Here is a 25,820-nt window from a genome sequence, read left to right as displayed (position 1 = left end):
TCTACCTAGTCTACAAAGCCTCGTTGTTGTCGACCTCATAATCACGAATGTTTATCTCATCATCATACAGACATATTATATCACTACCAAACTTAAGATATTGGTGAGCAAATGCTTCGAACGTCTGCATCGGACATGTGCAGCTCGTTCCGTGATTTAGTGTCTGTCCATTCTGCCCACAAAGGCAAGAGAGGCAGTCCGCCTTTTCAAGGCGTTTGTTCTGCCATCCAAAAATCTACACCGCTTGGTCTACCTTCAAGAGCTCTTACAATATTTATACAAAACCTCGATCACAAACAAGCAACATCCATGTTTGCCGCCAGCTTCTACAACACCAAGCGCCAGTAAGTCCTGCTCAGGGGGTGGAACAACCACTTGGAAGCTTTAGTACAAGGACTTGCTAAAGACACAAACTTAGTACCTGGTATTATATTGATCACTCACTACTCCATATCAGCGCACGAAAGTTCAACAGTAATCATCTAGGAGATTATAACAAACTGCAAACCAGAAATCATTCCACCAAGTCCCAACCACACAAAATGCAAACCCCAGACACCGACGGCGAGGCTTTGTCCAAAGAAACCACCCCAAGCGTCTCCCAAGAGAACCAGAGCCAGCATCAGCACCAACATCAACACCCCTCTGACGGTATCAACTCCCTGGATGCCAACAACGACGTCAAGCTCTGGCTCCAATACACCGGCTTCTTTGACACCGAACAGCGCCTCAAAGTCCTCGACGGATTCCGCAGACTCAAACACCTCGATGAGCAGCGCTTCAAGCTTCTCGAGGAGATTCGCACGTCTACAGCGCACTGCGGTTCTTTCAATATTGCTACGATTCCGCAGATGTTTTCTGCTTTCAAAGACCCGTCGCCAACATTCTCGATGGCTATGGCTAGATTTAGCGACGATAACGTCCTGTCGGGCTCCCAGTCAACGGCTTTTGCTAGCTCAAATGGAAACTGTGGCTCCGAGATTTCTTCAGTCAATAAAGGAGTTGATTCAGATACCTGGTCCACGACGTTTAGAAATGGGCTGCCGTCCCGTCAAAGTAGTGCCCGAAATACTAAATCTTTCATGAAAGCTACTGCATCCCCTGGTAGTCCCGACTCCGAGATTCAGGGAGCACAATTTCTGTCCTCGTCGGATGGACCATTTCAAACTGGAGCACGTCATTTCAGCAAAAGTCGGAGCATGAATACCTACACTCCAACCCAACTCTTGTCGCTAGCTCCCAAGCAAGGTATCCATATACATCCGAACCCCTATTCAACATAATCCATCTTTCCTAATCCTTTAATTCTAACGGCGTTCAACAGCAGTAGCAGAATCGCGCTACTTTCTAATCAAGTCCTTCAACTTTAAAAACGTTGACATGTCCCAGCGAGACGTAAGTACACACAACCTCAACATCACCAGCCAATCCCTCATACTAACAAACAAAAACAGGGATTATGGATCACAAGTGCCCGCAACGGCGCCATCTTCGCCAATGCCTTCAAGCACCACAAAAACGTCTTTCTCATCTTTTCCGTCAACAAGTCCAAAGCCTTCCAAGGCTACGTAAGTCCATCAATCTCACAAATCATCACTCCTCAAGTCTCCCAACTTACCACTTCCCCCCTACAGGCTCGCATGACCTCCCCCCCAACAACCACCATCCCCCCTCCAGAATGGATGAACAACATCTCCTGGGAAGCCAGCCTCCCTTTCCGCGTCCAATGGCTCAGCACCCACCGCACCGAGTTCTGGAAGTTCGGCAAGCTGAGGAACCCGCTCAACGACTGGAAACCCATCTTTGTCGGCAGAGACGGCCAGGAGTTCCCCGAGACGTGCGGCCGTGAGATGGTTTACGTCTTGGACCGGGGAGGGGTAAGAGAGAGGGGACGGAGCGGTGCTGATTCATGGAGAGCGCGGAAGGATTGCGATGAAACTGACAAGGTCGAAACTTGGCATCATCATGAAGCTCACAAGGACGAGACAACAACTTGGCAGCATCATTGTGAATGGTCAGAGACGGAGGAGGACATCCCTGCCAGCGAGGAATCCGAGACAACAGATGACATGCCACTGATCAAATATTGACTGACACTCGCATTGATGAGAATCTCGGATGGACTCACGGGGGACTTGTCTTGTGGTAGAGTGGGTTGTCTGTTCTCTATCGAGTTCTATTTAGAAAGCCGGCTCATTAGACCCGTCAGGAGGCCATCTTAAGCTTATACCAACAGCGACTCTACCAAACATGGGACATACGAGAACCATATTACCTAAACAGCACCACCTATTAAAAAACCAACAAGATAGAAAATAAAGCGAAAATGAAAACTCTAGGACAGTCATTCCAATCTTAGCATATAAAAGACTCGAATACAATATCCAATTCACTGTGCTATTATTACCCGTGTATGCTCCCTATTATTACATCCAAGCAATTTCCTGACACAAATGCGTGCACCGGACACCATTTACTCCATTTGACACAAAAGAAACCCGCCTCTTTCAACCCAAATATGGTGCAAGCACAATTTCTTCCAATTTCTCGAGGACAATCTGGGTAAAACAAATCCTCAGCAAGTCTTTCTTACAGCAGCCAGGCAAACAGCCAATATTATCTGCCAGGTCTTTTGTCTCCAAAGACCTCAACTAGTAATCATCTTCAGAGTCGCTATTATCGTGAATAGTAATCGCTCGCCATCGTCTATCAGTCAAATCTTGAGCGGCCGTGCCCTCGCTCTCAGGATCGACATAGCCTTCACCTCCACCAAGACTCAGCGCGACCGGCAAAAACACCAGTGCGTGAAGGGCAGCAAAGACGACCAGGGCCAGCCACACTCGGAAGTAGTAGATTTCGAAAATCTTGGATCGCGTAAACGCAAGAACGCTGACGCCCAACAGCTTCGTAACAGTAATTCCAGAAAACACCGATCCGCCAACGTTGACCAGCGCTGTCCAAGCACGAGCATCTCGTCCATTCACATTGAAGCTGTTCTCCATGACGGTTCGCGAGGGGAACATGAAGGCTCGGGCAATGTGTGCACAGAACTCAACCGAGATGCCGACGCAAATAATGAGATTCACGAGAGAAACAGCGTTCAAGGAGACGTTAAACAGCACCATTGCACCCATAATGTCAACGACACTCATTATAACCGTCAACGTCACAATGGCGGATGTGAGAACAGAGCCTAAGAGGAACGACGCAATGACAAAAATGGCACCGACAGCAGCACCCAAAAGACCGGCGGTCAGCTGGATGATGCTAAGATATTGGTCGAAAAAGATGTAGAAAACGCTGTAAGGGAAAACATCCGCTCCAGTAGCCTTCGTGATGTCAGAGGCGATGCGCCGTGCGGAAGAGTAGGCTTTGATAAAGTCTTCCTGGCTGCGAAGGCGTGTATGCGCGGTTCTGAAATGAGTGGCCTTGACGTGCGCAGATTCCTCGTCTAGAACCACTGCATCTCCGTAGGAGGCTTGGCCACCCAGTGGGCAAACGTCATCAGTCTTTGCTGCAAGGAACTTTTTGAGATAATGAATAAACTCGTCATTCTCGGGCATGCCGTAAAGAGAGGTGTTCCATGCAGGTTGGCGGTCTGCAAAGCAGGTTGAGCCACGTTCAATGCAGCACTGCTCGTAGATGGGATTCAGCCAGAGGAAGAAATCATCGACCCAGCTTGCCGTTGGAGACATGATGTATGAAATGTCAGATCGTTGCCTCTCAAGTTCCAAAGTGTTTGTGAGGGAGAATGGCTCGCAGGTGGTGAACCTTGAGCAGATTGCCTGCTGTTGTGGGCGCTGAGACGCATCAACCCCGCGGGTAACAAAGTAAACTGGCGGGCCAGTCTCCAGGTAGTCGTAGAGGTCGTTGAAGTAGGGGATCAAGTAGGAGCCATCTGGAATGGCAACACGCTGATCCAGTCCAAGCTGGATGCCTGGTAGCAAGGCGATAGCAGCTGACAAAAGACCGAGGAAGATGGCCACGACAGCGACCTTGGTCTGCCTTCGCAAGAGGGTGGGTGCATAAGTGTTTCTGATGAATATTTGCAAATAGCTTTCCTCGTCGGCATCAGCCACTCTTCCAGTTGCTGGCGGATAGCCATTGCTGCCATTAAGAGTGATTCTAGCCTTCTTAATCTGCCACCACGGCCAGAATTCGCAACGATGATCTTCAACTCGCATTTGGTTCAATGCCAAGAAGGACACAAACATGGTCATCTGAAGAACCGCATTGATGAGAACCGCACCAGCAGCATAAGCGGCAAAGTTTCGGACAGCAGGCATGCCAACAGCAGAGCCAAGAGCAAACGCAAACGTCTCAGTCAAGGCTGAAAACAAGATGGAAGGTCCCATGCGGCCCAAAGCTCGAGCCACTCTCTCCTCGACCATCTGGTCTGGGAAATTAATATTGACTCTTTCAAGTTCGTGGACAATAAGGAAGATGTTGTCAACACCGACAGCCAATACGATGAACGGAATGACTTCGACAATGATGAGCGTAGCTTTCAAACCAACCCAGGAGAAGAAACCAATGGACGCAGAGATAGACATGAGAACAATGATGATACCGGCGAGACCCAGGGTGACCTTTGATTCGACAAGCAGCAGTGCTGGGTTTCCAAAGAGGTGCTTCAGAGGCGTACCCAATGCCAGACAGGCATAGATGAACATGACAATGTAGCTGATGACGACAATTTTGGCATCCGTGTTGGTAGACTTGTTGAGTTCCTGTTCAAGACTAATCTCCGTGGTAAAGGACAATCGAAGACCGCGGCTCTTGGCCTCTTCTTGAGCTTGCAGAAGTCGATCACGGAGTGCATTCTCCCAATCAATGGCACGAGCCAGCGTGTTAGAATTCTCGGGGGCATTGTTGACGACCCATGTGACAGTCATGGCTTGAGATTCAGCGACATCGTCGTCGTAGCCGCCCAGGATCATGGTTGGTTCAATGGGTTGTCCAAATGCAGGTCGACAGTCTACGGGAGACCTTGCGCAGCTGCGCAGGTCCTCCTTCCAGTAGTTGCGGTCGATATCTCCTCCCTTTGAGTACCAATATTGCGTAACAGACTGAATGACACAAGCGTCACCAGTAGGCTTGAAACAAACATCGCTGAGTGAGCTTCCATAGGTAGAACCCTGGAGTTTCTCAACGCTCTTTTCAACTTCTGTCCACCACTGTAACGTCTCGTAGCTGAGTACGGGGCTAGGGCCAGAAGATTCAGTGTCGTTGACCAGGAAAATCTTTTCGGCTCGGAAAAAGGGCCCAAAGTTGGAGTCAAAATATTCCTTTTCTTGCGCAGCAGCCGAAGATGGGCTGACCCAGAGACGAGCAGGGTCTTGCTCAATATCGAACCGGAACCAGCCAGCACTCAGAATGCCAACGACGAGCAAGCTGATGCCTATGGTGAGGCCAGGAAACCGCGCGGCAGTGTCTCCCAAGTTACGAAATGCCTTGTCGCACTTGTCATTAAGCCAATACCGCTTCGTGGGCTGATCTCGCATAGCATCAGTAAGGATAGGCCCGCCCTCATCCTCATCATCGCTGTGGGAGGATTCGTGCAGTAGACGAGTCCTTTCAACGCGGCGCTTGAGGTATCTGAACCAGAAGATGTGACCAAAGACGGCTGTGAAAAGAGCTAGAAGCAAGACGCCATACGTAAAGATGGAGGCGAAAGAAAGACAGGGCAGCTTTCCCACTTTGCAAGATCCAGCCTCCTTGACATCCGGCAACGTAGGGCATACCTCGGGGCAGTCGACACATACACATCGGTAAGCTGGATCCTCGTCGTTGCATTTCTTGGGCTTCATCTCCTTCGGTTCCATGCCGGGTTCGTCGTACTTTTCCGGAAAGTTGATCTGGAAGGGGGAACCAACAAAGGGCTTCTTGTCTCCCAGGAACTTGAGCATGTCGTGGTAATTCTTGGCTCCTCCACCAATCAAGTCCATGGCCCTACTGTTTGCACCTCCAAACTTGACCTCCTTGCAGCTGTCATAGAGTCCGGAACCATATTCTTCAGAGACCAGCTGGTCAAGCTCAGTAACGAGCAGCTTCCCACTCTTTTTTGCGGCGTCGGTAACGTTGATAAAGGTCGATTGATCGGGAGAGCAGGTAAACTTGCAAAACAGGTTGAAGAAGTTGGTCTTGCAGGCCGGGCAAGAACCGATGAGCGTCTTTGGAGTGCCCATTTCGCTTTTCAAAGCTTGGACCTTTCGATAACCATTAGTATTAATTATCCACCAAAAAGAGGCACGCGACATACCTGCTCCATGTTACAGCAAACCGGCCCCTCGCCCCATTCGGCGCCGCAGAGCTCAACCAGCTCCTTTCGAAGATCCTCGTCCGGATCGTGCGCAAGGCCATTGTCGACACACGGCAGCTCCTTGCCAAAAAGGCTCTGCTTGCCACACTGACCGCGAAAGGCACACCGGCCCAGTTCGTGCTTTGGCGTGTAGGATTCGGCGTGGGCGCTCAAGCCGAAGAGCAAGGCGGCAAGGCCCGATTGCAGCACCGCCAGACGCATGGCGCCTCGTGGCCGAATGGCCATCAAAATGCGAGCCGGGACGAGCTTTCCCAGCGCCTCGTCTGTAGCTGTAAAATCAAAAGTGTCGAGCAGGACAGCTTCGGTGTTGTTGTGATGATCGAGGGTGTTGGTACGGATGATTGCGTCACGGATGGAGAGTGACGGAGCGGTAGCGGTGGGTTGATTGATATATGGAGTAGCGTAAGTGCTCTGTGCTGTGCTGTGCCGTAGGTACCTGGTGCTGTAGCTTGCTGACTGGTGGCTAGTGCAGTACGTACCTCGGGCTAGTACCAAAGGGATGGTGACGGCTGCCGCCTATTTCAGGCAAGGTACAGGCTGCAGCATTAGCGGTGCCCGGTGTACCTGATGCTGTTAAGAGCCCATGTCGTGTCAGTCATGGATGTCATTTTATCGTGTCGTCAATGAAACGCAGCCCTTGTCTGAGCTCTTTTTGTCAAATCAAATCACTGCCCAGCTTTACAACCTGTAATAGACAGAGCACAGCATAAGCACAGCATAAAACAGCACAGCAACAGATACACATCACGATTCACTGACGTCACGGACAAGACACAACCCAAAAGGGAGCCATTTTCACAGCCATCGTCGTATCGTATTCAACTTCCCCAACCAATCCGAAACAACCCGCTGCCCAGCATCATTCAAGCCAAGCTCTTCTCTTTCTGGTCCTACTTCCACAACATTAATTCTGCGCTCCGGCTCCTCAGCCAAATATTGCACATCTTCATCCCATCTAGCCCGCTCCTTAAGCTCGACCCGAGCGATGCTGCGCCGCATTAAACTCGCCATTTCGTCTGCCTGAGCCATGAATGTGTGTCTTGTATCGCGAATTTTTAAACTTGATTTTTCGGTCTTCGTCTTTTTCTCCTGTGGATGTTGATGTAAATGTGACTGAGACGGTGCGTCATGTAAGAGCATTGTCTCAGGAATCTTGAGAGTCGACTGCCGCGGTGGAAACACAAGATACGATCTACGAGGCGTGCCAGCCGTCTCCATCCCGAGGGAGCTCTTCTCCCCCTTCATAGCACTCACAACGCCTGCAAACTCAGCAGAAGCATAAAACGACTCGGGTATAGACAGTCCCGGGTTATGAAAGAAGAGACTCGGGCTCGCAAAGGGGTCAAACAGATTCGCCGGCTCTTGAAACAAGGACACCAGTCTCCCATGCAGGGAGTCGAGTCGAGCATTCCCGTTTGCACGCCGCATCGCCCTCATTGCGTCTCTGACGGACTTTGCGCCGAGGACCTTGTGGCCTGGGAGGAACATGGTCCAATTGTAGATGCCGTTGTAAGTTGCGACGCCACGGACAGAGAACGGTTTATGTGGGTGTGATTCCGTCAGGGAGAGGGACATGGCCAGGCTGGCGCCGAGATGAGAACCGTAGACGTAGATGCTGCCTCGGCCATTGTCTGGCGGCATCAAGGCTTCTGCAATCCATTGGTAGGCAAATGCCACATCATGCATCGGCACAGGCCAGTCGGCAGTGTTGATGTTGAGGAACTCCTCGTCCTCCTGGCTGGCGGCATTAAGGCGCTCAGTCGTCCATCGGTAATTGATACTGGCGACGGGCCAGTCGTGCAGAAACTCTGGTAATTGCTTCACCCCATTGGCACTCTCAGGCAGCGGGGGCAAATGAACAACGAGGAACTTGGACGGTGAAAACTCATCAATGTTGTACAAGCTGCTGCAGGCGTTAGCGCTGTGTTGCTGTGGTTTATTTTGGTTTTTGTTTAGATGTGGATTTACAGACTCGATATCTACAGAACCTCCAGAGCCGCACGTTACGGGGACAGTCTTCCGGATACGAGGATGTGTTGATCTTAGCACGCTGAAGCATCGGCGATGAAGTGACGAAAACATGACAAGACGAGTGACGAGTTGATGATCGGCGAGCTGCACGTTTCCATTAATCAAGAAAAACGTCACATATGCCCTCCCGAGTGCTACCCTATACTCCGGGATGGTAGAGTGGGGACATGGACAGAGGCTGCTGGTTCGCTTTGGATGTGGTAGGTTGAAATAAGGTAGATGTGCTTCACATGTTTAGTGGATGAAGCTATTTTTCCTTGTGTCTCTGTCTTAGAATCACATGCTAATGTATCACGATGTTGTGCAGTATCATTGTTGATTGTTGACTAGAGCAGTCTTAGCATTCACACAATATCTCTGCCTAACAGCCTTAGTAGTCCAGTAGCAACACGACACGACGGGAGTTTTATATCGTGCCCCGTAAAAGGACCACTATTATTACAGGTGCTACTAGTTCATTCAATAATGCTGCAATCTCATCTGCATATTGCCCAAAGCCCTCCTTATCGTGAGCCGTTAAAACATCCATTACCATTCATGCCGTATACTTGCACCTGTCAACATATACTGCCTAACTTGCCCGGGTCCACCATCTTCTTCCCCATTCACATGTTTTAACAAACACCATCTTAACTCAATTGCATGCTCACTAGGTGCTTATACTGTGTCAATTGCAGTGTATTTCTTCCTGATACAGTATAATGACGCTCCTGCGTCAATTCATCGTCTTTGGGACGGACAATGGTGGGTTACATTCCCCCTCCATCTCCAAATCTGCTTAAATCACTTGGAAGTTGGAGCACAAAAATAGAGTAATGTGATGAAATTAATCTACTGGCAAATGCTGACGCCAGCCAAGCCGGCATCGAGCGCTCATTACGCTTCGTCCAGGCCCTAGTTTCTCTCATCGCCACATATCCCGCCCTTCAAGTCGCCGCACAGCTCCATCTCACGTCGATCAACGTCCCACCCCCAGCGTCATTCCTGCTGTTGCGATCCAAGATCAACCTCACCAGACGCCTCTTGCGTTTCTTCCGGTTCTTGGACCAGTTCAAGCTGGGGTGGGATGTTTATGCCTCTGGGATACTGGATTTCGATGCGTTGCTTGATGTGCTCTGCAAGACGTCCTTGGGCGTCTTTGGCATGCTCGAGACGGTAACTCTGCTCGATCTGCTCGAAATAAACCAGATGCAGATATTTGGACCCGAGCAAACTGCAAGCTTAAATTACCAAGCTCAATGGTTCTGGCTAGTTGCCTTGTGCATCTCTCTCTTCCGCTCTGCCACTAGATTATTGCGCATTCTTGGCAATCAAGTGGCCCCCAGTCCCTCGTCTACTAACGAGAAAGAGAAAGACGCGCAGAAGGAAAGTGAACTTCAAGATAGAGATGAATCTGCTCCAAAGAAGCCAAATGAGAATCAGGTAGAAAAGAGCAACAGACAGACAAAACCCGGGGAGCCTGTCTCGCCGCTGATCCTGAAGCTCATATCTGACGCCATGGACTTGCTTCTCCCAGCCTCTGCTGTTGGGCTGGTTCAAGTAGACTCTGAAGTGACTGCCGTTGCCATGATTATCAGCACAGCAATCACCGCCAACGATGTATGGGCTAGGTGCGGTAGGGATATGCGTCGTGGTTAAGATGTATGCGATGCAACAGAGTAGTAGCAGCAACCTTGATAGATACAACAATTATACTCCCGCCAAAGGCTCATTGCTTGCTGCCTCGAGTTTCTCCGTGGGATTTTTTCTTTCCCACTCTTCTCTCTCCCGGACCATGTCCCGCTTGCACCACTTGATTGTAATCCCGCACCAGAGCAAGCACCATAAAAATGGCACAGCCCAGCATATGCCATACGCGACGGTTGCGGGAATGGGGTGGATGAGAGCTACAACGGTGAGGCCGGCCGCCAAGATGAGGGCAGGGATGGACCAGAACAGAGACTGGACGAATAGCATTCGCCGGAAGCGGGGGCTAGCAGTATAACGTGCAGCAAGAGCTTCTCGGTATGGCCGACCGGCGCCGGCGTTGACGGCGACGACATCTTCAATAAAATAATACACCCCAGGCAAGACCTGTGCAAGAAGGGAAAAAAAAAAGTCAGTAAGAGACGCTTGTAAGTAGGAGATAGAGTATAGAGATGGATGTCATACCTTTTCGCCTTTGCCCGTAGAGCTCAGACGGAAGGGAGCACGCCAATCCATAGCGTGGTACAGCGTAATCAGAAACAAAACACCGCCGATGCTGTACAAAATGGCCGGTGCCGGCATGCAAAGAACCCTCAGCCAGACCTCATGCGGCGCACTGCCCACGATGAAGAGCGCCGTGACGGCCGTGATGGTGAGGACCGACGTCCAGTTCAAGGTGTCAAAGCACCAGCGGCTGTTGGTGCCTAGCGGGCGATAAAATCTCTCCTTCTTTATGAGACGCAGAGTTCTGATGCCAAATTCGACGTATGTTGGCCCGCCCCAGATGGTTGTGATGACGGCAAAGATGATCCAGCCCGGGACATGGCCTGCGTATCTCATTGCATAGTACAGCACAATCGGCACCACCGAGCCATCGATAAACACCATGATGGCGAACAGAAACAGTCTCCAGCGCTTCCATCCGTGATGCCAGGTAAACGGCAGCTGGGGTAATAACTGAGGGTTGTTGCCGTAGTAATCCTGCAGAGTCCGATCTCGTCGCTTCCATTCCTTGCGCGTGCCAGCCCGCGAGTCGTAGTAAACATCTGATTCCTGCCGCAGCGCATACGAGAGACTTCGCCGGGGCGCGTCTGTGCGAGGGGATTCCGGGTTGACCTGATGGCTTGCTCTTCGGGTGGCCGTGTCCATGGACGCAAAGGTGACGATGTTTGGCAGCGAGGCGGTGCCGTGATGGGACATGGCGATGCCGCCGTTGACGTTGGCGGGAGAGTCAGCGGCCTTTGCCTTTGCAGCAGCAGCGGCATTGTTTGGCAAATCCTCCGACATGGAACGGACGGCCGCTGGATCCTGATCTGCGCCCGGCATCGTGGGCAGCAGCGTTTGTTCACACACGATGCGATCAGGGGAGGTTGAATTGGAGGGTTATAAAAAAAGACAACTAAATAAACAATGAAGAAAGTAAAAAAGCTAAAGGGATAAAAAAAGAAAACTACTGGCGATAAGAGTCCTTCATTTGGCTGGGCGGCGACGTGGGCGCCATTTCTTTAAAGAACTTGGACTGGGTGTAAAAAAAAAAAACAACTTAATCCCAAGGAAAACAGGAACAGGGTTGCCAAGAAAGCGTCGGGCAACGGACCTTGAAGAATGATGACGTTGTCACCTGAGAGTGCCGATAACAACGCTGAGATGATCCGGCTGAGCCGATGGCATAACTGACTGCTCCGTACGGGGCAATTAAAGCTTGCAGATGCGCATTCAACGAGGTGCACGCAGGAAAAATACTTCCGATGACTAATTTTTGCAAGAGGATTGGCCTTCTGGAGAGCCGCGACTCGACTAACTAATCAATGGAAGCTTTGAAAAAGGCTCCCTGTTCCATCTAGAACATGCTGTGCGAGTTACTGTAAACGGTCGGAGTGCTTAGGTGGGTGTCCCGGAATCAATCACACACACCACCAGCAAACCAGCTAACTAAACTACTACTGTAATGTCCATGGATGTCGGTATCTGCTAAATACCGACTGTACCGTCGTATGCACCGGATATGCAGCTTACTTACTAACTTGGCCTCAATCGTACATAGTACCAAGGTAGTTGTAAACTGCCCTAAAAAAAGAATGAATCCATGGACGGACTTGGGGAACGCTAGAAGGTCACTGAAAACCGTCTACAGTTCTTCATTCCATCCATTCTAATCGATGACCTCGGTTACCCCATACGGCGGCAATTCTTTAAACTGGAGCTTCCTAACGCTAACCGGTAGGCTTAACACAATCCAATCTCCATTCTAAGCCTTGCGCTGCGACTCTACCACATAACCGGGGCAAACCGAACCCATTACCCCATAATGTTGACATACCCTCCTGGCATCAACTCCCAACCCCGCAAAGTAGACTGTTGCTGTACAAACAGGATTGGAATTCTACTCTAATTGCAATCGGAAATTAAATAAAAATTACGCCACAAAGCCAGAATGACCCTGGGAGCCTCCGTCAGAGTATTGCCAAATGTATGTATAGTACAAGCTCCTCTTCCCTGTCCCTGTCCATATCTATGCTTAATTCAACCTTGTCGTATTCACCAATCGCATCTAGGCCGCCAAGCGCGCGTCGAATCTTCTTCGAACAATCCAGTATACCCATCCTCCGTCATGTCCGTGCCACTCCAATCCGGGTTATCACCGCACCTCCATCACCCAGAACAAGAACATAGGCGGCCGCCGGTTCGCCACGCCTTCCAATGCCGACCTCAAGGAGTATGCCTTTGAGATGGCGGCTTCGTCCATTCGCTTCGGAGCTGGCGTGACCCAGGAGGTTGGTATGGACCTGAAGAACATGGGCGCGAAGCGAGTGTGTGTTGTTACCGACCAGACTGTGAATCAATTGGATGCCATGAGACAAGTTCGAGAGAGTCTCGATCGCGAGGGCATCAATTTCAAGGTCTACTCCGACGTAAGGATAGAACCAAAGGATAGCTCGTGAATTGCCCCCTCCCCCGCTGTACCCATCCAACGTGTATCATACCAGCGTCTGCTGGTTGTTTTTTCCCTGACTCGACTAACGCATTCGTCAAAACTATTAGTATCAAGGACGCAATTGCATGGGCAAGGCCGTATGAGCCAGATGTTTTTCTCGCTGTCGGCGGAGGCTCCGTCATGGACACGGCCAAGCTGATGAACCTCTACACGGCGTACCCAGATGCAGATTTCTTGGACTTTGTCAATGCGCCACTGGGAAAGGGGCTCCCCATTGACAAGCCCATGAAGCCGTTGATTGCAGTCCCAACCACCGCGGGTACTGGTAGTGAGACCACGGGAACCGCCATCTTTGATCTCGTTTCCAAGAGAGCAAAGACAGGTGTTGCTCACCGGAATCTCAAGCCCACCCTTGGAATATGTGATCCGCTCAACACGCGGACCATGCCCGCTGCCGTCAAGGCCAGCTCCGGTCTAGACGTCCTGTGTCACTCTCTCGAGTCGTGGACAGCTATTCCCTATAACGAGCGAACACCTCGGCCCACAAACCCCATCCTTCGGCCAGCTTACCAGGGAGCCAATCCCATCTCAGACATCTTCTCTCTCAATGCACTGAAGAGCACAGTCAAGTATCTCCCACGAGCCGTGAAAAATCCCGATGATTTCGAAGCGCAGAGCGAAATGCTATTGGCGGCAACGCTTGCTGGAGTTGGCTTTGGAAATGCGGGTGTTCATTTATGCCACGGTAAGTGACCTAATCCCACCATATTTTTAGCCAGCTGTTAAGCTAACTGTAACGAAGGCATGTCGTATCCCATTTCTGGCCAAAATCCAGGTTACAAGCACGCCGGCTATGAGATCCCGCACCCCATCATCCCACACGGCGTTTCCGTAGCAGTCTCTGCCCCCGCCGTCTTCCGCTTCACGGCAGCTTCCAACCCAGAGAGGCATCTCGTTGCGGCAGAAGCCTTTGGCGTTGACATTTCCAACGTAAAGAAAGAGAGTGCTGGTGAGGTCTTGGCTGAGGCACTGATGAAATTCCTTCAGGATCTGGGAGACCAGCCGAATGGGCTCAAGGATCTGGGCTTTGGTAGCGAGCACATTGATGCACTCGTTGAAGGCACCATTCCCCAAGCCCGAGTGCTGAAGCTGGCCCCCAATCTTGCCACGGAACTGCAAGCTGAAAAGGAGCAGCTACGGGGCCTTTTCGAGGACGCCATGAGCTATTGATGTAGCATGAATTTTGTAGCAGACTATCGGAACTTGTCTGGGTTACTCGGTATCATTTTCCTTAGCATAGCAATCTGCTTCACAATGCTTAGTTTTCGAAGCTCTGGGGTCCCGCGCCTGTCGGTTCGCCGGGTGCCGTTGGAGTAAACGACCGTGTTGTCGGGTAGTACCTCGCCGCTCGCAATGACGGACAAGTGAGACACTGTACAATTCTACATAGCATTAGCTTTGTAGCTCGATGAACATCGTATCATAGTAGCTTGTGTTTCGTACTTTACCAATCTTGGCACCGCCTCCAATTTTGCTTCCAACTTGAATGACGCTGCCCTCGCCAATTTCCGTCCCTCCAGCTTCCACCACCGAACCTGCCTCGATGAGAACATAGTCGCCTAGGCTCACACCGCCAGTACCCTTTTCGCGGCTCTCTGGAGGAGCCCCGAGATGCACTCGCTCTTGAACAATGCACCGTCGCCCGACGAGAATGCTGCCGACGCTTGATTCGATGCGCGACCGGGGATGAACCACCGTCTCTGCCTGCATCGTGATTGAATGGGAACCCAGCAGGACCGCATTGTCCGAAATCGTGAGCGATGTGGAAAAGTTGACGGGAGGCTTCGGACCGCTGCGGTCAACAGCCGGTAGGATAGAATGCCTCTTGCTCGAGCTCGACATGGTGCGATTTGTTGATATCAAGAGAATGGATGTTTGGAGTAGCTTCAAAGTAACTTGGTGGAGAGCTCAGCGTGGAATGTTGATTAGGGACCTTAAGCTAATCCTTAAACGCGCTAGCGCTCACTGTTGTGCCAAATGTCAAGACTGCTCTAGCCCGGATTGGGCAATGCAAGCTCTCTCTGTTCTGTGCGGTACCTTCATGGTACTTCTTCATTTTACAATGCAATGCACAAGTTGATGGGACGATGCGAATATCAAACCATTAACGTTTCCATTTATAGATTCTTCTAAAGAAATCATCAAACTATTTACAAAACACAGAAACGCTCATCTATCAATAGCTTAATTGTCCTTTGGTACATCCAAGCTCGCTACTCCGCCCTCATACGAGGCAACATCATACTCCTCGGGGTATGTCTCTAGTAATTCTTTGAGTTGTCCCATCTGCTCCTTGAGGTCGGGTGTCAGACTTTCATAAACGTCCTCAAACATGGAGCCAATGGGCGGCTTCTTCTCTCGCTCTGCTTCGCTGAATCCCTTGAGGATTTCCTTCCTCAGGCTGTCTCGGGCCTCCTTTTCCTTGGCCTCGTCCCAGCATCCTTTGGCCTCCATCCACTTCCTTAGTCGAGTGATGGGGTTATCTCGTCGCTTCCAATCCTCGACTTCGACACGGGCTCGGTATGCAAACGAGTCGTCGGAAGTACTGTGATGAGAGACACGGTAGGTCATGGCTTCAATAAGCACCGGCTTGCCACCGTCCTGCAGTGCCATTTCTCGCGCCTTCTTTGTGGCTTCTCTGACTGCCCATATGTCGTTTCCGTCAATTCGAATGGTATCAATTCCATAGCCAATTCCTCTGCTTGCAATGCCGTCTCCTCGGTACTGATCGAGGGTTGGTGTGGAAATGGCAAACCCGTTGTTGCGGCAGATGAAGACGACAGGACAAGAGCGTGTGGCGGCAATGTTCAGCGCGGCATGGAAATCGCCTTCACTGGCGGCTCCCTCTCCGAAGAAGACCGCCGCTACTCGTGGCTTAGAGCTTGGATCTTGTAGTCTCTGTAGCTTCAAGGCATAAGCCGCCCCCGAAGCCTGCGGAAGCTGTGTAGCCAATGGTGAGGAGACAGTGTGCTGTGGCGGAAAGTGTTAGTCGTCATTTGCAGGGGTTGCATCCTGGGAGTGCTCACAATGTTCAACGGCTTGCATCCGTAGTGAATGGGCATGTTCCTGCCCCGGCCGTTGTCGTTTCTGTTGGCAAACAGCTGTGACATGAATTGTTCCGTAGTGAATCCCCTCTCCTTGAACAGGCCCTGCTCTCGGTACTGGCAGAAGACGGGATCATCCTTGTCCAGCACACTCGAGGTGCCAACGCTCACGGCCTCCTCGCCAGCGCTTACCATGTAAAAGCTTAGTCGGCCCTGTCTCTGAGCATCGAACATGATGAGATCCATGATGGAGATGTACAGCATATCCTTGTACAGCTTGATGACGGCCTCGTCGCTGATGTCCGGGCTGAAGGAGGGGTCAACCACTTGGCCATTCTGGTCCACGACTCTGTACGTCGGCAGGGCTGTGTATGATTCGGGCGTCTCAAACTTGAGAGAGCTGGTGAATGAGCTCTTGAGGGCGCCGGGGAACGACACAAATCCCGAATTGGGCCGTTGCGAGAGGCTTCCCGCACTCCGGATGGGATTGGAGATGACGGAGACGGACGGCTGTGCCAGTCTCCGGATGGAGGCCCTGCGAAGGACGCGCGAGTTGGCCTTGAGCGGATTCAACATTTTGGCTGCTGGAAGAATTGACAATCACAATCCAAGATCCAGCAAGATGACAGACCCCAACTTTTTTAATTATAAGAAATCCGGGGATGGCTCTGGTTCCCTGTGGTTGAGCTCGGGATAAGGCGCGAGTCTGCCGATAGAGAGCGGTCACAATTGAGCCGACAGAATCCGTCAGCGCTAACCCGGGGTTGGTTGTCCGAGGTTTCCAAGTTGAGCACTAAGCCGGCCTCACGAGTGGCTGGAGATGCTTTTATTATTATAGAAGAAGAGACTGTCTCGAAAATCAGAAAGTGTCTGTTTTGACGTCTTTGAACTATGAAAGTTGGGGGAGATGATGAGAGTTGCTCGGCTCTTGAGTTTGGTGCTTGGTGCTTGATGCTTGCTTTATGTAATTCACCTCTACCTATTCGTACTACCTATTAATGTACAAATGCAGCAAACTTCAAATGCACCTAATCCTGCTTTCTGTCAATATTTATACAAAATATTGAGCTTTCTTCGTTTTATGTTCTTTTCAGTTGGATTAGCCTTGGAGTCATAGGTGCTCGACATTCCATGCGTGGATGCTAGGAGGGTAATTGGCAGCCAGGTGGCAGACTAGACAAGAAGACGATCGATCAGCTGTCAGACACAATTGCTTGGGGATATTCGAACAAATTCATTCAATTTAATTTCATAATAATAATTCCATGATTTTTTAATTATTTTACGCGGACTCGAAACCCTCGATGAGCATGTCGCATCTCCAGTTCTCCAGTTGAAGCCATCATCACACATCGCCAACTGCATCACCAGCAGCATCACACTGCAACTTGCAGTCAAGATTATCAAAAACAACAATAAAAAAAACACGATATTCTATCCATCTCAATCCCTTTTCTCTCCTCAAAATATTCTTCTCCAAATGGCCCCTCCCGCAGTCAACTTGGTGATGCTCATCCTCGGCCTCTTCATCCTCATCGCGCTGATTGGCTGGTTCTTCCAAAAGAGTATCCACCACTTTGTCCAAGCTCTTGTCGCTTATCGCCAAGCCAACCAAGTCGGAACTCAACAAGACATTGAAGCGGCAGCAAGACTGTAGAAAGTCTTTTGACAGGTTGTTTGCAAACTCACAATTCTTTTTGGCTGTAATGTCATTGCTAATCTGATACCTTTAAAGGCTTTTGAACCAATTGAGCATCTCGCTGGATTGGCAGATTCAATCTCTGACTACCAGGGTACAAGAGAAAAATAATCTCATCTTCAACTAGATATTCAAGAGTGAGAAGCAGAAAGACAGAGAGAGGAAAACAGGCCATTCCAGACTCAACAGCATCATTCACATACAAAACCACTCTCCCAATCACCTCACCTCACCTCACCTTACGCCATTCATCTCACTCAAGAACCAAGAAGAAAAAAAACACAAAGCCATCACCATGTCTGCTCCTTCACTGCTAAGGACCCGCGCAGGCCTGCTCCGGCCCACGGCTCTCATCTCTCACACAAACCGCCTCTTCTCAACCACACGCCAGTCTCGTGCTTCAGATCCAACACCCACAGCAAATCGCGCTACTCACTTTGGCTATGAAACCGTCACGGAATCCGTCAAACAGGAGCGAGTCGCAGAAGTCTTCACTAGCGTTGCCGAATCATACGATAAAATGAACGACTTGATGTCTCTAGGAGTTCACCGTCTATGGAAGTAAGTCTTCCATTACCCCTTCAACAGCTTCCGTATGACACAACTAATACCTCTCACAGAGATCACTTCGTCTCCTCGTTAAACCCAGGAGCCACAAACCCCATCGGCATGCCCCAGCGCATCCTCGACGTCGCCGGCGGCACAGGCGACATCGCCTTTCGCATGCTCCAGCACGCCCACGTCAACAACGGCAACCCAAACGTCCACGTAACCATCTCCGACATCAACCCCGCCATGCTGGCCGTCGGCAAGCAGCGCTCCCTGTCTCTCCCAGCCTCGCACCAGTCTTCGCTTTCTTTCCTCGAGGCAAACGCTGAAGTCCTGCCGAAGACAATCGCGGACAACTCTCTTGACTTGTACACGGTTTGTTTCGGAATCCGCAACTTCTCCAATATGCCGGCTGCCCTGAAGGAGGCGTACAGAGTCCTCAAGCCCGGCGGCATCTTTGCCTGCATGGAGTTTTCCAAGGTTGACAAGTATCCCATCTTCAATGCCATCTATAAGCAGTGGTCTTTCAGTGCGATCCCGCTTATTGGCCAGTTGGTCGCAGGAGACCGTGATAGCTATCAATACCTTGTTGAAAGCATAGAGCGGTTTCCCTCTCAGACAGAGTTCAGGGACATGATTGCTGAGGCTGGATTCAACATTGTTGGGAAAGGGTATGAGGATCTTACAGGTGGCGTGGCAGCTATTCACAAGGGCATCAAGCCTCTATGATTGCTCCCTCATATGTAGGCGATTGTTTATGTATATTATCTTGCGGAGACACCAATTACTGGCGCTCCGAAATAAAATAAATAGAAATTAATCTTTCACGATATCACTAGCGTACAGTGGCCATCATTCATAAACAGAAGACGTCGCATAAGAAATTTTTTGTGACCTAACTACTTGAGGTACCAATCGAAAGACGAAGGCTAATATTCTCAAGCCCGACACTTAATCCTCCCGGAAGCTCATGAGATACATATGTATACCATGAAAAGTTCTGGACCTTGCTCTCATACCTTCCAGAGCCTAACGCCAGATTGTCCCAAAGGAAAACCACGTGAATGAGATAAAATTCTCAAGGCTGGGCGCGCCTGAAAAAAACAAAAGAAGAGTGCCGTTACAAGTGGCGAAGACAATCAGGGAACTCGATGCTCCTTGACCGCGTTTACTAATCGGCAGTAGGAGTCGAGGGTGCCGCTGCGGATGACACGCCTGAATCCCCCTTTAGACCTCCTCGTCCCCGAGATCCACGGCCTCGCTCGCTACCTCGCCCTCCGCGTCCTCCGCGTCCTCCTCGCCGGTTGCTCTCGGAATCACTGGTTCCACCAGCACTGCGATATCCACTTGAAGCAGCACCGCCTCGTCCGCTGCCGCCCCAGGTTCCAGCATTGCCGCGGGTATTGAAAGGCTTGCCCTCTCGGTGGTGGAAGATCTTGACCAGAGGTTTTGATCGATCCTCCGTGGTTCGTGTCTTGACGGCTTCCGGTAGTCTGCCCATGGCTCCGTCGCGGTCCTCAATCGTTCTGAATTGGACAACCTTGTTTGAGCCACCCCATTTCTCAATCTTGAGAATCTTGGACTTGTCAGCCTCATCAAACAGATCGCGGCACTGCTCGTCCGTGTTGACATTCATAATGAACAGGCCAATGATATCAGATGCAGACGTCTTTGGGATTGGTGAGGTTGCTGGCTCAGGGGCGTTTGCTGATCCATTAATCGAAGCCGAAGCCTTTTCGGTTTCTTTGTTAGCTGGAGCATTACCCGCAGTAGGCTGTGGAGTTGATCGGTTCGGTATCGTAGGGACGGGGGCAGCTGCAGCGGGCTTGGGCTGTTGAGCTGGTGGCGATTGTTTGGCGATTTGGGCAGGGGGGACAGCAGGAGAAGTCGCGCTTGCGGGGGGAGCAGCAGCAGCCGTTGTAGGAGCATTAGAGGACTGCTGCTTGGCTCCTCGGTGCGAAAAGTTGAATCCCTGAGCTCGCATCTCGGTTCCGATTCGTCCATCCTGGATTTCCAGTACCAGATAACCAAAAGCAGCATCGGCAAGGTTGAAATTCCACATATTCTTGAAAGCGCTTTCGTCAACTGCGCCCAAAGCACCCTGGCCCACTGGACCTCCAAATGGGTTTCCACCAGCAGCTGTTGTGGGCATCTTTTCTACAATTTGCAGGGCATTCTTCAGTAGGTTTTGCTGGGCCTCGTTCTGCTGGATAGCAGGCTCAACTTCTCCTCGAACGGTTTCCCAAACGTCGTTGAACGAGGCTTTTGAGGCAGCGAGCTTCCCGCGGTAGTGATCCAACGTAGGATTGACGCTGAATTCGTTGTAAGAGCTTCCATACCTGAAGTGGAGTCCGGCCGAAATAGAAAAGTCCGCCTTCAGAGTAACAGAGAGCTGATTCAGTATACCCTCTCGGGCGGGAGAGGCGTGCGTAATAAAGACTCGAGTCTCGGTAGGATCGTAGACACGATGGGCAGTATCGACCAGCTCACCCATCTGCAGCAGGGTCGTCCACATGGTACCTTGTCCGCCTGCGATAGTGGTTCGGCCCTCTCCATTATCAAATAATTTATGCATTACCACAGCGCCACCGAGACCGAGAAGTCGGAGCTTTACACCACCTACTTCCAGCAGCATGGAGCGGGCTTCGTCGATGATGTGGAGGTTGTGGACCTTGTACTCAGACGACCTGAACTTCTCAAGAACGCGAACATCCTCACAAGCACCCCAGACGGTATAGACTGGAACATCGAGCTTCAGCTCTCCACTGAGTAACAGAGGGAGTTCGGAAAGAGGCAGGTCGCTTGCAGAGAATCTGGATTTCACAGAGCCAGGGCCACCCTGCTGAATAGCCTTCTTGACTGGTTCAGAGATGAGTGGTGAGTACTGTGCTACGTGCTTCAGAGTCTTCTCCACAATCCGTTCCAGAGATGTGTGATCGTAGAATCCGAAGTCGCCAGTGTGGATGATGTGGTCAGCCTGAGCCTGTTTGGCAAGCTCGTTGAGTGATCGTAGGTTTCCTGGACGGGATGTCAGCGGATGTCATCCGTAACACGATGCCCGCAATATACCTCTAACGTCTGCAATGCAGAGAATCCTTATGGGTCCCGTCTGGATGATACGGCCTTGGTTGGGTAGGAGAGGCGCTGCTCCAGGCGATGGAAGGCTAGTCGCACCATTTTGTATGTAGCCAGGGGCATATGCTCGAGGCTGCAACCGTTAGCCAACTCAACGTCCAAACGAACAGCGCAGCAACAATCGTGGGTAGAGGGGCGTGTGGCGATGCGGGCGGCCATGTTTCGTCCCGCATTCCCAGTTTCCAAGTGGAAGGGTAGCATCAGGACACGAGGTAGATGCTACTAGAGTAAAAAAGACACGGCGAAATGCCTTCTGTGGTGTAGGAATCCAGAGGAACCCCGAACGGGCAGCTCCCCGATCTGCCACGAGAGCCAGGGTTGAGAGAGACCAGGAAGAGAACAGTGTGCACTTACGACAGCCATTCTTTAGAGAACAGGCGGATCGCAACTTTCAAAGATGGTCCGGTGGGTGGTTTTCGTACGAGAGAAGATGCTCTCAAGGTAGAATATGGCGGGTATCGAAGATATGGCGAGTAGAAGAAGGACGGCAAGCCGCGAGTTGAAGGTGAATTTGGCTGCTCAAGAGCGAGAGTAACTATTGCTCCATAAAGGTCGGGTAGTGAGTGGCTACCTGAGACGCTGATTGGCAGCCTTGCCGCAGAGCAAGTTTGACGCTAAGCCAGTTGGAGGAGTAACAAGCCAAAAACACAATAGCATTTAGGCAAAAAGTATATGTTAAAAGGCGATTTAAGAATTTCCGTAAAGCAGAATTTAACAGGAATTAATAAAGTGATTTTGGGGATTGTTTTGTTGTTAAATGTCATATTTTATAGTTAATTTTTGCTTTGTTTACTCTCTGATTTTATACCACATCAAGTTTGAAAATACATGGGATCTAAATACAAAAATACAGAATAATAAGACTATTTTATTAAATTCTATAATATCATCATGGTCTCTTGCTGTAGTTTAATATTGTAAAAGCCATATTATATAATCCCACCTAGCATATGGCTGCGTAAATGGTTATCTTATCTAGATCTCAGCGATGGAGCTACAAGCTTTGAACCTCTCCCAAAGCAAACAAACTCTCGGAGACGCCTTTTCGACAGCCATTGACATGAAAATCCTACGAATGGGAACATGTTACGTCCATATCAGGCTGTTCCACGGAGTCTCCGATTAATCCTACGCCCCTGGGTTCTTACATCACACGCCGCTTCTCTGAGTTCCGCCCTCCGGCTGAACGGGGCAAGGCCATCTTCCTCTGGGACTCAATGGAAACAGCGTCAAGGTCGCGATGCATATGTCCGCCATGCTAAAGTTCAGGGACTCAAAAGTAGAGCAGCTTTCAAGCTGTTGGAGGCAAGACTGCCCCGTCTTCACATTTCTACCAGCTTTCATAGTATTAATGTGAATAAAGATCGACTCCAAGTACAAGCTCTTCAAGAAAGATCAAACTGTAGTTGATCTAGTAAGTTATACATAAATCAGGCCATCAATTCAAATTGCAAGCCTCTAAAACTTGTTCTCTTCTCTCCAGGGATATGCGCCCGGCAGTTGGTCACAAGTATGTCGTATCTTCGTATCCATGTCCAGTCTCGGCCCCCGTATTCGAATAAACTGGGAGATTCACATGTTCTTTATAGGTTGCCGTTGATCGCACTCGACCTCATGGCCGTGTTATCGGTATCGATCTTATACCAGCTCAACCCCCTCAAGGTGTTGCGGCATTCCAGGGAGACTTCTTGTCCCCGATAGTTCAAAAACTCGTCAAGGAGTTCATTGCCCAAAGCCACAGCGACAGACCTCCTAAAGCCGGGAGAGACGATGTTGATGAAGATGGCGATACGCTGCCAGAAAATACCATCATCGACCAGCCGAGCTACATTGATCGAGAGAGACACTCAGCAGAGACCACAGGCTCTCCGTCTAGTAGCACATCAGCAGAGTCGACTTCGAGAAATCTTGTGGATGTTCGTCAACCATGTCTTGTAATTGATAACAGTGATAGTTGTGCTCCGATGCTGACCTCGTTATAGGTCGTGTTAAGTGATATGTCAGAACCATGGGAACAAGCATCTGGATATAGTTCAAGAAGTTTAAGTAACCCTTATAACAGGCTGATGAACACGAGCGGCATTGCGTCTCGAGATCATGCGGGCAGCATGGTAAGACCAAATCCCAGGCTTCTACTAACTGGAAAATGATAAGAACATGATCCTGACGACATGCAGAATCTTTGCGAGGCTGCACTTCATTTTGCCAGCGACACACTCAAACCCGGCGGCCATCTTGTCTGCAAATTCTACACAGGAGCGATGGATAAGTCGTTGGAACAGCAGCTCAAAGTGCTCTTCTCAGAAGTGTATAGAGAGAAACCAGAATCATCTAGAGCAGTAAGCCCAAACCACGTACATCCATACACGAGAAAGCATACTGATAAGTGCTACAGGAAAGCAAGGAGGCGTATTTCGTTGCACTTTATAGAAAGGGCAAGGCTACTATTGATCACTAGAATAAACACACAAATGTCATCACGATTCAATGCTACGATGAATTGGTCAAGCAGATCATCAATTTGGCCATGTCCAGGCACGAAATTTTTAGGTTCGAATGATATCAAGTCACGCCATCCCATTTAGGTCCCATACATAAAGCGAAAATCGAAGATAAAAAGTATCTCCACCCTGATGCTTGCCCATTTTTTCTTCCAACCAAATTTAGACCTTGAAGCCACGAGAGCGTCTGCGACCACGAGCGCGCTCGAACTTGCGACCCTTGGACTCGACGAAGGGTTTCTGTAACACGGGTTAGTATTATTAAACGATTGCCAAGTCCAAATATGGCGTACCTTGTGCTTGTGGGGACCGAAGCCGAAGTGCTTGACGGCCTCACGGCTGTTCTTGGGTCCACGGAGGATCAGGGTGTTGCTACCGGTAGGAGCACGGAGAGCAAGCTGGTCCAGGGTGATGGCCTCACCACCAGCAGCGACAATGCGGGCACGGGCGGTGGCAGTGAAGCGGAGGGCGGCAACGGTGGCCTTGGGGAAGGTCAGGAGACGGTTGTCATCGGTGACGGTGCCGACAATGACGACGGTGCGCTTCTCCTCCTTGCCGATGTTGGAAACAATGCGGGACAGGGAAACGGGAGGGCGGTTGATCTTGGACATGAAAAGTCGTCGGAGAACAACCTTGTTGAAAGCGGCATCGGTTCGGCCTGGTATCGCAAAAAAACGTTAGTCGCTCAATGCAGCCAGCACGAAAGCTTTCGTGCCACGATTTCGGATTCCAACTTACGAGCCAGGAAGCGGTACAGCTTGACCAGGAGCTTCAAGTAGACATTGTCGCTCTTGGGGGCCTTGCGGTGAGTGCCCTTGACGTGGTGGCGGTCGAGATCGATACCTGGAAAATTGGAAAACCGTCGTCAGCCAGATGGTTCATGCTCAAAAATGGCAGCACATCTTTGTGAAAAGACGGCGCTCAAGTCGCAGCGAGATACACGAGGTATCATCACCACTCGCATACACAGGCTATATCAGTTTTTTTTCACGTACCCATGGCGACGGCTGTTGCTGAAAAGCTTGATGATAGGCTATTGTAAAGTCGACGATGGCCGTGAATATCAAGGTGAACTTTTCCCAGAAATTTCAGGGCTTGGGACTTCGATTGGGGCTCTGATTGGTCCGTTGCTGAGCTAGTGGCAGAGCGGTCAGTGAGGGCAATTAGGGTACGACTAGCTGACTAAGGCACGGCGCCGCAACGAGCCAACTAAACCAGCTAACCCCAGTAAGTGGGGTGTATCGATAAGCTAGCGGCGTGTGTTGCAACTTCGCCAACCAAGGCGCATACTGGAATCGAATGAATACGGACTCTCCAGCTAGCATTCGTCGGTGCTGCTCACGCTATATGGCATGGAGAGAAGATACGTCAACATGCAGGCGCCCCAACGGCCTATCGCGACCTCCAGAAATGAAGCCAGAGCCAATTACATTGTAGAACTCGTAAAGGGTTTAAGCACAGATAACCTGCAGTATTATCACGACATCAGGGACTACATCCTAGCCTTTAAGGATCGCCTCCACGAAATAGACCGCATGCAACTTGACTTTCCCCAGGAACTCCGCCAGTTATTATTTTTTCCAAAACCTAGGACCGTCTTTCTATGATTTCCGATTTCGCATCGAAGCGCGCTACAAGGTAGCTGGCTGCGGCGATGGTCCCGAACTGACTCTCGATGAACTGATGGACAAGGCCGTAGTCGAGTGGGATCGAGATGGAGAATAGGGACTTGCTACCCTCTGGCTTCCCCAGCTCAGGCTACACGGCTCCAGGGAGGCCTACCAAGCGCCCCAACCGCGGAAATTTCCAAGGTCAACGCGGCAGGAGAGTCAGATCGCGGAGAACAGGAGGCTATCAA

General features: G+C 50.5%; 11 protein-coding genes across 11 annotated transcripts; 5 read left to right on the top strand and 6 right to left on the bottom strand.

Moving 5' to 3' along the window:
- Positions 1-542: 542 nt before the first annotated feature.
- T069G_11053 (uncharacterized protein) lies at positions 543-2,090 on the top strand (the record flags this gene model as incomplete). The annotated part of the gene is made up of 4 exons (XM_056178263.1): positions 543-1,248; positions 1,325-1,395; positions 1,455-1,568; positions 1,635-2,090. The coding sequence occupies 4 exons, from the start codon at positions 543-545 to the stop codon at positions 2,088-2,090; spliced, it is 1,347 nt and encodes a 448-aa protein (XP_056024553.1).
- A 561-nt stretch (positions 2,091-2,651) lies between these two features.
- T069G_11052 (patched family domain-containing protein) lies at positions 2,652-8,404 on the bottom strand (the record flags this gene model as incomplete). Its single annotated transcript, XM_056178262.1, has 4 exons — positions 2,652-6,209; positions 6,263-6,838; positions 7,217-8,225; positions 8,295-8,404. The coding sequence occupies 4 exons, from the start codon at positions 8,402-8,404 to the stop codon at positions 2,652-2,654; spliced, it is 5,253 nt and encodes a 1,750-aa protein (XP_056024552.1).
- Positions 8,405-9,094: 690 nt separating this feature from the next.
- On the top strand, positions 9,095-9,991 carry T069G_11051 (peroxisomal biogenesis factor 11 (PEX11) domain-containing protein; the record flags this gene model as incomplete). Its single annotated transcript, XM_056178261.1, has 2 exons — positions 9,095-9,097; positions 9,245-9,991. The coding sequence occupies 2 exons, from the start codon at positions 9,095-9,097 to the stop codon at positions 9,989-9,991; spliced, it is 750 nt and encodes a 249-aa protein (XP_056024551.1).
- Positions 9,992-10,042: 51 nt separating this feature from the next.
- Positions 10,043-11,365, bottom strand: T069G_11050 (uncharacterized protein; the record flags this gene model as incomplete). The annotated part of the gene is made up of 2 exons (XM_056178260.1): positions 10,043-10,426; positions 10,505-11,365. 2 exons carry the CDS (start codon positions 11,363-11,365, stop codon positions 10,043-10,045), a joined length of 1,245 nt encoding a protein of 414 aa, XP_056024550.1.
- A 1,108-nt stretch (positions 11,366-12,473) lies between these two features.
- On the top strand, positions 12,474-14,204 carry T069G_11049 (iron-containing alcohol dehydrogenase domain-containing protein; the record flags this gene model as incomplete). Its single annotated transcript, XM_056178259.1, has 4 exons — positions 12,474-12,509; positions 12,595-12,951; positions 13,089-13,719; positions 13,777-14,204. 4 exons carry the CDS (start codon positions 12,474-12,476, stop codon positions 14,202-14,204), a joined length of 1,452 nt encoding a protein of 483 aa, XP_056024549.1.
- A 23-nt stretch (positions 14,205-14,227) lies between these two features.
- Positions 14,228-14,876, bottom strand: T069G_11048 (bacterial transferase hexapeptide (six repeats) domain-containing protein; the record flags this gene model as incomplete). The annotated part of the gene is made up of 2 exons (XM_056178258.1): positions 14,228-14,416; positions 14,478-14,876. 2 exons carry the CDS (start codon positions 14,874-14,876, stop codon positions 14,228-14,230), a joined length of 588 nt encoding a protein of 195 aa, XP_056024548.1.
- A 342-nt stretch (positions 14,877-15,218) lies between these two features.
- On the bottom strand, positions 15,219-16,654 carry T069G_11047 (dehydrogenase e1 component domain-containing protein; the record flags this gene model as incomplete). The annotated part of the gene is made up of 2 exons (XM_056178257.1): positions 15,219-16,004; positions 16,061-16,654. 2 exons carry the CDS (start codon positions 16,652-16,654, stop codon positions 15,219-15,221), a joined length of 1,380 nt encoding a protein of 459 aa, XP_056024547.1.
- Positions 16,655-18,072: 1,418 nt separating this feature from the next.
- On the top strand, positions 18,073-19,055 carry T069G_11046 (ubiE/COQ5 methyltransferase family domain-containing protein; the record flags this gene model as incomplete). Its single annotated transcript, XM_056178256.1, has 2 exons — positions 18,073-18,338; positions 18,398-19,055. The coding sequence occupies 2 exons, from the start codon at positions 18,073-18,075 to the stop codon at positions 19,053-19,055; spliced, it is 924 nt and encodes a 307-aa protein (XP_056024546.1).
- Positions 19,056-19,497: 442 nt separating this feature from the next.
- On the bottom strand, positions 19,498-21,824 carry T069G_11045 (uncharacterized protein; the record flags this gene model as incomplete). Its single annotated transcript, XM_056178255.1, has 4 exons — positions 19,498-20,015; positions 20,091-21,344; positions 21,396-21,534; positions 21,816-21,824. The coding sequence occupies 4 exons, from the start codon at positions 21,822-21,824 to the stop codon at positions 19,498-19,500; spliced, it is 1,920 nt and encodes a 639-aa protein (XP_056024545.1).
- Positions 21,825-22,544: 720 nt separating this feature from the next.
- T069G_11044 (ftsJ-like methyltransferase domain-containing protein) lies at positions 22,545-23,919 on the top strand (the record flags this gene model as incomplete). The annotated part of the gene is made up of 8 exons (XM_056178254.1): positions 22,545-22,766; positions 22,825-22,875; positions 22,945-22,971; positions 23,051-23,377; positions 23,444-23,460; positions 23,524-23,572; positions 23,639-23,800; positions 23,857-23,919. The coding sequence occupies 8 exons, from the start codon at positions 22,545-22,547 to the stop codon at positions 23,917-23,919; spliced, it is 918 nt and encodes a 305-aa protein (XP_056024544.1).
- Positions 23,920-24,124: 205 nt separating this feature from the next.
- On the bottom strand, positions 24,125-24,961 carry T069G_11043 (ribosomal protein 60S l18 and 50S l18e domain-containing protein; the record flags this gene model as incomplete). The annotated part of the gene is made up of 4 exons (XM_056178253.1): positions 24,125-24,202; positions 24,256-24,620; positions 24,701-24,805; positions 24,958-24,961. 4 exons carry the CDS (start codon positions 24,959-24,961, stop codon positions 24,125-24,127), a joined length of 552 nt encoding a protein of 183 aa, XP_056024543.1.
- Between the last annotated feature and the right edge of the window lie 859 nt (positions 24,962-25,820).

Source organism: Trichoderma breve (genome assembly GCF_028502605.1).
Source record: "Trichoderma breve strain T069 chromosome 7 map unlocalized scaffold00007, whole genome shotgun sequence".
NCBI classification, from domain to species: Eukaryota; Fungi; Ascomycota; class Sordariomycetes; order Hypocreales; family Hypocreaceae; genus Trichoderma; species Trichoderma breve.
This window is presented reverse-complemented; position numbering and strand designations above follow the sequence as displayed.